This window comes from Anopheles coustani, chromosome 2 (genome assembly GCF_943734705.1).
Source record: "Anopheles coustani chromosome 2, idAnoCousDA_361_x.2, whole genome shotgun sequence".
Taxonomy (NCBI): Eukaryota; Metazoa; Arthropoda; class Insecta; order Diptera; family Culicidae; genus Anopheles; species Anopheles coustani.
In genome coordinates, this window is record NC_071289.1 from 45,456,226 (window position 1) to 45,468,311 (window position 12,086).

The 12,086-nt window shown below is 35.8% G+C and overlaps 1 protein-coding gene across 1 annotated transcript; it reads right to left on the minus strand.

The window, feature by feature from the left end:
- Window positions 1–904: 904 nt before the first annotated feature.
- On the minus strand, window positions 905–9,960 carry LOC131266019 (dnaJ protein homolog 1). Its single transcript, XM_058268354.1, has 5 exons — window positions 9,779–9,960; window positions 2,342–2,699; window positions 2,061–2,283; window positions 1,617–1,974; window positions 905–1,532 (listed from the first exon to the last, which is right to left on the minus strand). Exons 2-5 carry the CDS (start codon window positions 2,562–2,564, stop codon window positions 1,296–1,298), a joined length of 1,041 nt encoding a protein of 346 aa, XP_058124337.1. The 5' UTR covers window positions 2,565–2,699; window positions 9,779–9,960; the 3' UTR covers window positions 905–1,295.
- Window positions 9,961–12,086: the final 2,126 nt, after the last annotated feature.

The window sequence follows — 12,086 nt, forward strand, 5'->3', positions numbered from 1 at the left end:
AAATTGCATGCTTTCTTCATCGGATTAAATACATTTACACTTTCAATTATATTGTAATCGAATACAGTAGCAGTATGCATTCTTTGAATAAATAAAATAATAGTATTTTAATAACAAAAATTGCAGTAAACTTCCTAAATTGTTTAAGTTTTAATATCGATTTTTTTTAATTGAATGGTTCAACATACGAATTCTTAGACTACATTATAACTGGTTGGCTGCCAGCACCCTAGCGCAAATTGATTCTTCAATGTTGTTGTTGGAGCTAACCTTTGGCCCAAAATAAGTGAAATTTTGGACGTTTTCAACAATGTGTTCTTCCTCTTGTACGTCACCCCCGCGTAGGCTTTCGACAATTGTTGGCACGGCCGCTGATGGTGCCACCATCATCTTGGTTTTTCCCTCGTCAATCGGCAGACCGAGGTTATTCCCGCTTGCTCAATCCTTTGGTATGCTTCCGCCACATAGGAGAGTCGTCTTCTTCTTCTTCTTCTTCTTCTTGGCGTAACGACCTCTTGGTCATGCCTGCCCGTTAAGGGCTTACGAGACTTGTTTCCTTGTTGTACGTGGATAGTCAGTCCCTCTCGTACAGGGGAGGGTCCGGTCCCGGTTGGGATTCGAACCCACGCCGTCGAGGTGGTGAGCCTAGGAGGAGGAGAGGACACATAGGAGAGTCTTCTACCAATAAAATCTATATCATCACCGTATGCCACGATCTGGATTGACATATAGAAAATGGTCCCCGAAGTTTCCACCTCCGAGTCTTGGATGGCCCTCTCTAGCGCTTGGCTAAAGAGTATGCAGGCAAGCCTTAGCGGTAGCAAAGGAACTTGAAAGTTTTTCATCCACCTTCAAGCCTGACCCTGACAAGTGACGTTGATCATGGTCATTTTACAAGTCTGAGTATTTTAGCTGAGATTTTTCAACACTCACACAGCTCAAAAATGCCGATGTAGTTAGCAAGGTTCTTACCGATTCATATCGATATACTTGAAAAATAATCGACATATAATGTGGTATCTATTGCATACAGAGCAGATATAGTATTCTGTCTGTATTATATTTTAAAAAAGGTTGTAGATTATTGTTCAAAACAAAATTCAAATACCATTTAATGTCGGAGAGAAACTATGTACAAATGAATTTGTTTTTTTCCATCACTAATGAAGTATCGATACCAAATATAATTGTCCTTTACGAACCACTTTTTAAGCAGTAGTGTTAGTCTATATATGAAAATTTGCAAAAAAAAAAAATTTAAAATGGTTTATGGCTCTGTTGCTTAGATTTCGGTACTATGCGTTGGGTAGCATATCGTTAAGTACTTCTTTTTCGGATGAACTAAGCTTATCCGGAAACTTGATATCGAATGCTACAAGCAGATCGCCCTTCCTAGATGGTTCTTTTGGAAACGGTAGCCCATATCCTTGAATGCGCTTCACAGTGTTAGGTTTGATGATTTCTTGTTTTGTACTTATGCGCAACTTTTCACCAGTCATTGTAGGTACTTCGAATATTACGCCACAGAGAGCCTGCAAATGAATACAGAATGAGAATTATCTAAAAGTAACATTTTAACACGGATAAATTAATTGTGACCATTTGTCACAACATACCTGTTTCAGAGTTAATCGAGCGGTATATCGAAGATCGCTTCCTTCACGCCGAAACCATACGTGAGGCTTGTCGCGTATGATGAATACGATGTCAGCTGGTATTTTACCCTTCGTTTGATCACCCTCTTTCTGGAAGGTTACTTTCGTACCTGACTTCCAGCCCGGTTTGATTGATATGCTGACGCATTTATCTTCTTTTTTCGGGGTACCGTCTGGTTGCATGACTCGCCGAGAAATCTTCATCTTCTTTACACAGCCGTGATAAATCTCCTCCAATGTTACGTACAGATCGTGTTCGATAGGAGGGTCCTGAATTTTTTCTTTCTTTAGCGGTGAATGAACGTTGAAGGAATGTGACCTATCAAGTATATAATATATAAGGTATATAAGTTATATAAAAATAGCTTTAGGTGATAAATTATAAATGAAGCAAATAAAATATACCTAAATGCACCTCCTAATCCATGCCTGTTACCTAAGCCACTTAAGGGCGTGAAGAAGTCATCGTCATTAAAAATACTACTGTTGAATAGACTGTCGTTGTGCATGTCAAAGAAGGAACCAAATGGATTGTTGGAGCCAAAAAACTGGGCAAATGTTGCACGAGGATCACCGTGGAATTCGTAGCTAAAGTTTTGTGACGAATTTGTCGTACCATTTGATGCACCTGTAAGAACAAATCATTTAGTTTGCTCTTAATAGCTGCTAAATATCAAACTACTTACGTCCTTTCAATCCTTCTTCGCCGTACTTATCATACATTTCACGTTTCTTTTTGTCCGACAGCACCTCGTATGCTTCAGCCACTTCTTTGAACTTCTCTTCTGCTCCTGGTGATTTGTTCTTGTCGGGATGATATTTTAGAGCAAGTTTCCGGTAGGCCTTTTTAACATCTTCATCTGTCGATCCTCTTGGTATACCAAGGGTTTTGTAATAATCCTTCCCCATTTCTCGTATTTTAAGGTGGATTTATTGTTAATCGTCGTAAATTTATAAAGAGCACCAACGATTTTATGTGCATCCACTTTTAGAAGCAGCTAACATCAAACCAAATTGTTTCGTCAGTTATCCTTAAATCGTACACTGAGAAGAAATAAAGAAAATATTTTATTACAAAGCAAAGCAATTAACGTTCCACTGTCACATATAAAATGCACATATGACACAAAGGGTCAGAACCCATAGTCGACACATGATCTAGCATGTTTCTAAACAATTAATTTATATTATCAATATTTAGTTGGCAACAATTGCAATAATTTTTTAAAGTTTGGGCTAGCATTAATTAACATTGAATTTATTCACGAACAATTATTATTCAATTCGTAACTCACAAAAAACAGATGGTATCACAAATCATATATGTCAAAACAGTTTTTTTTACTGCACTTTACGTACATCGTAAAGAAACATCAGTGGTTGTTCTTTCGTTTTACCTTACATATTCCATTTACTCTTCAAACATATTAAGTTTAAAAATCAGACATCTTATAGCAAATACTCACAAATACAACCAATTCAGCATGATCTTGAAATACTGCTCTACAGATTCTCTGGTGTTGCTTTCGTAGTTTTCTCCCCATATATTCTGTTCTTTGTCAGACAATAAATGAACAAGAAAAGGGCAGGGGCACGAATAAAAAGAAACTCCCGATCGCTAGACACCAATGAGTAACATTTCAAATTGCCTCTTACCTTCTCCGAAAAACAAAGCTTCCAAGGATACGTTTCAAGATCAAGCAATAAATGAATGCTTGTAAACTTTTTTGTAATTCTTACGCAGACGTATTTAACACCTTATTAAACCACATTACTCACACGAGAATCACTGAAGGTTGCCTTTATTGTTGGCAATATGTAGTATGTAATAAAGCTCACAAAAACCGTCGCGACGGTGTACAACCTTCACCGGTTTGGATTTACTAGTTATTCATCCACTTTCTCCTTGTACTTAATCTATATATTACAATGCACTGAGGATGCACATTAGGGCAATGAGGGTCATGATGAGTTTAATTAAGAAACACTTTTTTCACCTTCGTAAACTTCTACGTCTTTTTTATCATATAAACATATCTTAGCGATAGAGTGCTGGAACGGTATACCACTGAACCGGCATTTGGATACTTATTATTTGCCTTTATCTGTCTTACTAAACTCTTTGTGAACAAGCATAACCCAAGAGGGTAGCCACACCTGCGTTGTACACAACCTGCGTATAACTTGTAGATATTTGTTGATAATCTTTTGTCAAGAAAATTACTGTTAAACTATTTATACTGTATAACTATTTATACTGAAGTTAGTAAAGAACCGTCTAACTTTTTTATAAATTTAGGAACAATGTTGTCAATTTTGCTTTGTTTTGAACAAGGTTCCATTGATACCATACAAGGAACTTGTAACTGGAGTGGAGTCAAGGTGTTTGACGCAGCAATAGTAGAGGTACGCTATCCAATTCTGTTTGCCCGATAATATGTCATAAGTTATTGCCATATGGTACTGCCAGACCATTCCGAGACAAGTAGTTCTTACCATATCAGAAATCATGATATATGAGATAATCCGATGCATCATACCATACATGTGTGAAGTGCAGAGCAGCTGGGGTTCACTAGTTCAATGAAACTTAAGTTTTACTTGTATCTGCTCGACGTGCCAGAAATTGTTAAGGGTAAAGAAAAACACATTTTTTGTCGATCCGTACTATCCAAGAAAGGACTGCTGAGCAATAGGGGTGAGAATTTTGATTGCTCTAAACGCAAAGACGAACGAACGTCATGGTACAGCTACTTCTTAGCGGGTAAGGTAATTAATTTAAATGAAATGCCTTCCAATAAATCTGATAAAACTCAGGATATTCTTATATTTTTATATGAAAGTCGTATCGTCAAATCTTGTTTATAGTAATATTAACAATAATATGATGAAAAATTCAGTAGTTTCTGTCAAACAATTTCTACGTCAAGTTATTATAATATAAAATTCACAAATATCTTCTTTATTCGACTGTAAAATTTTACGCAGCATGGAGGACATACCTATGATATCAACTCTTCTGAAGGATGATCGAAGTTATTCAGACATTGTGAATCATTCGTTTTTCCTTGGAGATATCATCAAAATACACAGCTTCATTCCATATACTAAATGGAATACAGTTCAACGAAAGGTTCGCAGTTTCGTCAATACGATTTTCAACTAGATGTAGTACATTTATCTTGATAGTCATACTTATGAGCATTATCAGATGATGACTTTGGATTCCTTTGGAGTTTATACAGTCATTCTGAAAAAATATGACACAGTTCCTTTTTTTTAATCAAGACACAAAAATACCTCAATGACCTTCCGCTCTAAAACTAATTTTGTTCGCAAAAAAATATCTATTACTTGAATTGTAAATAACCTAACCTGTGCGAAGTTCTTTGAGCTTTGCTGAAGAGCAGCATTTATTCAATGGTTGCTTACATTTGAATATACGAAACACGACACCAGCACTGAAAAGCGGGTCGAAATTTTTGGAAGACGGTATAAACATTTAAATTTTTTAAACAACTATAGTACATTCGCTCTTTGGTTTGAGATATTCGAGGTTACCCAACGGGTCGATACTTTTTCCCTGGAAAAAAGTTTACTCTGTATTTAAATCTTTTTTACTCGAGTATCAACTAACATCCAAGGCCTATATAAATAAAATATAGGGAAACTTTTTTTTCACTTAACAACCATGTTATTAATATGCCATTAAAACATGGAGTATGCGTCACTGTAACCGATAGGAAGTTTAAGTGATAAAATTTCTACTTAGCTAAAGATCAAGCTTCCATTTTATTCTGAACTGCCAAACGCCATCTGGTACAACCTTAGTACTGGACTGGACTAGTCTGGTACCGAAGAGACACAGAGCCCCTGTTTTCGATTCATTATTTCAAAAAAGGAAACCTATCACACCTCCCTAAAAGATTCGTTCACACAGCACCAAAACAACGATATTGCAAGACCCTACACCATCATTTAGTGACTGCCTTACATGAAATAAAAACTGATGGAAGTGTGTCTGCGTGTCTTTGTACCACGAGAAGACCAGTTTGTATCCCCACTCGTGCTCGTTGTACCGAAGAGAAAAGATCACGACGCCCAAACCTAGTAGCGGCTTACACAACTGAAACATATCAACATGAAATTATCATGTGCTTGTGCATGTATATATGCGAAACTTGCGGTTCGCTACAAAATCGATTGAAAAGATGATGACCATAAATGGTATCGGAATTTCAGTGCTGCATCCCTGTTACCCTGGCCCCTTCAGCCATCTAAATTGCGACTAAAGACGAAACTACACAGTATCAATCCATGTCCCACAGTGTTTCTTGTATGCGGCAATATTCGTCAAGCACAGCATGTGTTCATAATTTCAAACGTATTCTAAAAACGACTCAATCACCAATGAAGGCAAAACAACTAAGAGAGTATACGAAAATGCATCAAACACACGATAACATTGATTGTGTGCGAATACAAATCGATAGGCAATAGGTAGTAGCCACCAGAGCCTCGTTTGCCATGAAGTTTCAGAGGTCATCGATTAAATCTCAGTTTGGATCTTTCCGAGTGCTCAGAATGTAGTCTTTCCATTAATGATCATTGGTACGATTTGATAAACAAACATAAAATCAGAACTCACAAGCCTCTGAGAAGCGAACATACAAGATAAGTATGTTGCAGCGCATTCAAGAAAAGTAAATCGCGCACCATAGCTTAAATGGACGGGTTTGATCTCTAGTGAGCAACAGCGAAGTAGACAAAATTGGATGGAACAAACACAAGAAATATTACGGTTGATAATTGCTGTTAAAACACAAACCAGCCGATGAATATTGTTTTATAACTTTTAGCCTTAGATATATTATTTTTTTCAAAAAAGGCCTTAGATTAAATTCAAACCTAGATCTCAAACAAAAATTTCAGATTTTTCTGCTCGACCAGTTCTGATAGCCGCTCCTAAATTGCTTGTAGCCGGTCATTTTGACCGCTCTTTTTAAGACTTTGTAGAGATGAGGCTTTTCTATTTTTGAAGATTTTTCAAATTTTTCAATTTTTGGTTAATGTTTGTTGATAAACCTTGTAGTGTGTTTGTCGGTGATTACGATGTTACGAAGTCAGGTTTGTTTTTTTTCGCCAAATGTAGATTAAAATTATTGTACGATTTGTTCAATATCAGATGGAGAACAGGAATTAATTTTAATCTTTATTTTTGGGAAGAAACAAACCTTACATCGTGAACAAACCCAATAAAAATTGAGATGGATTTTTTGTATGAAGCACTAGAATTTTCTTGCAGAACGGACTTTGCCGACCTCTGGCTAAGTACATTAGCTTTCGAACTAACACTTTTTTTTAAATCATATGTAAAATTTTGAAAAAATAAAAGTTGAATATAATTCAATTCGACATTTTTTGCTTTACACTACGTTAGCTAATAAAAAAATCGTCAAATAATAGCCAACAAATATAATACAAAGAAACATCATGTTGATATTGTTTGGATTCTTAACAGATTTATTGTTTCATCGTGACGCGTGTGTATGTGTACACAATTTGCATCTATGAAACCCGCAACAAACCGGACTCCAATCTGCCGATAAAGTTTAAGGATCGCATATTCGAGTGTATAGAATCATAACGAAGTGCACAGATGCCATGAAGGATTGCAAGATGCCATATTCCGGTTTCATGATTCGATAACTGAGTTCTCAAAGGCGATCAACGCCATTATCCATTGAAAAAGGCTGAAAATACGCATTAGCTCATGTTATTGAGAAATACTATTATTGTGCACGCTTTACCATTCTTCTTTGTGAATAATTGAATTGAGAATAAAAAAATAAATTCCATCGCTAAGGCAAATACATATTCAATAATACAGTAACAAATCAATACGAAATTTACAAAATCAAAAATACATCATCAAGAACGTATAAAAATGCAAATTGTAGTCATCATGATTTTCATAAAATGAAAGTACTCTTGAATATTTTTGAATTATTATTTAAATCAAATCAAAGCAATTTAAATTACTTTCTTTTGAAATTACTCTCAAATTTCTGGTCTATAATGAAATAATCTGTGATGCATAATGAAATTTACATTGTGTGCGTCACCTGTGGGAGCCAAAGATTGGTCAAAATACGTTGGTATCTTCCTCATTGCTAAAGATTTTATTTCAAATCTCATTACCACTGTGGTTTAAAGTTTTTCTGCTGCTACGAACACTATCCCGAGATACTAACCAAGTTTTACCAATACTACATCACATCTCGCAAGCAGTCCGGCTAGTATAAATGAACAAATTCCAAAAATAAAACTCCGTACAAAGCTGTGAACAATTTTTTTTGGTTCTGTTTTTTTTTTTTTACTTTTTCATTTTTGAGGCATTCGGATACACTTGGAAACAGATGAATGCCGCAAATACCACGCTACCTATATCCTCCCTACTTCGAAAGGTTATATACTTGTCCTTAAAAAGAGTGGGAGTAACCTCGTATACACGACCAAAGCTGTTGCTTATTTGGCGATCCCAGAATCTACGATTCCTCAAATATGAAAAGAAATTGGTTTGTAACATTCACAAAGCCACATGATTGTCAAATCTTTCGCATCACTTTGCATATCAACAAACTTTGTGCATAAAAGTTTTTGAAATACAGTTTGCATAAGAATATGTCTTTATTACGGCAAAAATATGGAATATGTTCAGCAAATTGCTGTATGAAATGGGTTTATAAGTACAGGCAGATCATTTTCACTATACTTTTCATTATTTCCACACTAAAACAAATCCTAGCTCCCTATACGGATATGCTGGATATATGGACACCTCAAATAGAATAAGACTAAGCGGCGAGTGTCGTTTCGAAACGCATAGCGTTCACATAGCGTTATTAATATCATCTGTATTTGTTTGGAGGATAACCATCATGGACAGCCGCGCATGTTTCCCTGCATGTGATGATAAAGATTCGTTTAAATATAGACTATTCGCTTCGTTTCAGTATGTTTAAAAATAAAACGATCGCAAAGTTTTGCGAGAACGAAACCGATTAGGGTCAACCTGGTGTAACCTGTTGCCACGATTTTCAAAAAAATTTAGAATAGCACAAAAATCTAGTAGTTAGTTAACTGTGACCAATTCTGCCAATTACAACGATTTATGGCCATTTTTTTTTTTGTAACAATTTTATGTAGGGTGTATATTTTTACTGGTGGCTGCCACAATATTGCTAAAATATGATCGTTGTTGTAATACCGGTTGTTGAATAGAATTATGAGATGAACGATTTTTAATAAAAATATGCATTTTATGATACCTTTTGCTTGCTATAGCTAGGATTTCTTATCTCATCTTGTACACAATGTAAATAATGCTAATAGTTTCGCCAACATTCCATTTCTTTTAAAGATCAATAGCACTTATTGAGACGCATGTAATATGTTGTAATGATATGTAATTGAAACTTAGAACTGCATCAATCAGCTGCCAATGTGAAACAATAAACAATCCCTAATACAGTCCATGTATAAAAAATTGGGCGTACTTTGTTACCTTTGAAACACCGCAAATGACGTATGCTCAATTCGCTCCGTTATGTTGTTGGTAGTTGTTTTTGTTTCTTCGTTACTCGCGAGATCAGGTTTTGGAAGAAATCACGTCACGCTAAGACCGCCGAGACCTGTTCGGAAATATTTTCATGTTATGAAGGCAACTTGGCACATCACTAGTCAATGCTAACTGCTCTATTCGAGTTTCTGATTATTTATTCGAACGTTCCGGGATACAAAAACCATAAAAAAAGACTTGATCGCACCTGTGACACTGCATTTCACTGATGGATCAAAGCTGTTAAACACATGCACACCTAACACCAGGAACACCAAGGACACTGGACAATTCTATAATGCACTGTATTTATCCACTCCCGGTCACTTTAATCCTAACACTAATATTCAACCGTTGGTAACAGCGTAACACTCTCCTAAAATACTGTGCGTATCGGCATGACGCACTGGGTTATTACACACCTCGTCCGGGAACGCTTTGGCATTATAAAGCATAGAGAAAATTTGTTGTGTAGCTTGTTAAAAAATATTTCTTCGCTAACCTTACCCAAGCAACACGATCAATTTAAGGCCAATAGGATACTTTCACAGTTTACCAGAAGGTATATGATGGATGAATGAAGTCGAACTACGACTTTGGGTACTGATGATCATCACAAAGTTGATCGCCCGGCTAGAAAAGACATCCAGTAACGTTTTTACCCCGAAACCCAACCACACACAAGTAAGGTACGAACTAATCTGACACAGATAGCGATCTCGATACTCGTGTCACATATCTTGCAGGTTCGTTCAGTTCCCATGCCATAACATATCTTAACTCAGTTCCGAGAACGCGATCTGCAGGATTCCAAGTAACGTAAATATACAATACCAACTCTTATCCCCAGCCGCAGAGCATGCAGTTCATCCGAATAACATGAATTTATTTTGTAGTGCAAAACTTTTTGATTGAAATAAAATTAAAAGAAATTCAACAAACTTTACACAAAACAGGAACAGCACATTACATTTTCAATGCAACTTGAAAATGTCCTAATGTTGTTTTCAACGAACAAATATACTTTTGAAGTATACTGTTGTATATAAAAAAATGATTTTACAAATATCACAAACAACCCTGTCTTGATGAGAAATTGGGGCTATGCTAAAATGCTTTATTGGTTTTTTTCTGGCGTTTTTTCTTCGATCTCTCCATCACTTATCGCAAACAAGTTGTACTTTTGCACGATGTAAAACAATACAGTAGCTATTTTTATAAAACCCATAATCCCCATTACCGTTACGCCTGAAAGTAACTGCAAAATCTCATACACAACATCGTTTGGTGAAAAAAATAGTCATATTTCATTTACCATACATTTGAATTTCATGAAAACTTTGCGACAAGAAACTACAAAAACATGTCGTTGTGATCATTATACGTTGAATTTAAAGTTAACGCTGCTCCTAAACTACAAATTTATTTGAAAGTTAATATGTTGGCACTAAATATTTGACTTATGAACAATACCACCATGAAATTAAGTATGAATTACTTTAAACCACTTTTTTTAAATAAAAAGTCGTCTCCAACCGAAACCAACAAATACGAGATATTCCATCATACGAAATATATTTTTGTGCAAACTGCTGACACAAGCCGTATATCAGTCCTTTAGCCTAAACATTGACTGTGAAGCGCTCCAGTAGATCGTTGTTCTCTAAAAAACATGCTCATTGGGTTTGCTGTCAGCACGACCTTTTTTCATTTTCTGTCATATGCAAGCTGAACCGCGCTGCATGATTCTCTATATAAGATCAATGGGACACTTGAAGCAGCTTTTCAGTTTGGTGTGAAACGTGATCGTGAGTAGTTTTACCCCTTCGTATGCCGATCGAATGTTGTGATGGTGAAACTTTTATTCGCGTCTACTTTTACCAAAGACAATTAAAAAACTAGTTAAAGTGTTTTTTTTATTATTTAAAAGTGTGCAATTGTGTAAAATATTTCTCCCAGAAGTTCAATTAATTATATTTATTTTGTCTCGATATTCATGTTTCATTACGTCCCATTGAATTGAGCTCCAATACAACCAGCATTAATCCGACTAAATTTAAAGAATATATACATCAATATTAATATCAGCAAATATAAAAAGCGAACAGCGAACTTAACTTGAGTTTTACCGCTTTCGTTACTTGAGCTTTCGTCCTCATTTTGCGCATATTGCATATCAATATTCCGTGACCTTGACTACCATTAGAAGGACGGTTACTTTAGTCCGTGCGTGTACAAAATGTGTGGATATTTTAAAGGAAATCTGGTTTTAGAAGGAACATATTTTACACAGGGTGGCCACCTACGTGCATTTTGATTAGAAGGAAAACTTTTGAGATGCACATTGCACAAGTCCGTTGAAGGTAAACTGCAAAATGTGCAATGTGCTCAACCAGTTTCCTCAGCACTATAGGTTTATTCTTTTGCAATAATGTTAATTATTTAGAAGTGTCAGGATCGAGCCTGAAGATCTTACATAATAGTTTGTTGATTTGGAAGAAGATTAGATGAGATTGATTTAAACAAAATATTTATTTATTTAGTTTCTTTCATTGTGTCAACATGTTAGAAATCTTTATATCTGATGTTTGGTATAGTTTGCATAACCTCAACTTTCAAGTAAAATTTATCTATATAAGGCAAAACAGAAACATGGTCCGATGTTTCTGAACCAGTCTCTCATCGCACGCTATTATTCAATTGAAATTCATAATCAGACATTGCTGGACATCCCAGCATCGTACTCTGGTGAATGTTGGGTATAGTCCGTAAGGCAACGCCTTGTACAACAAAACTCAACTTGCAGACGC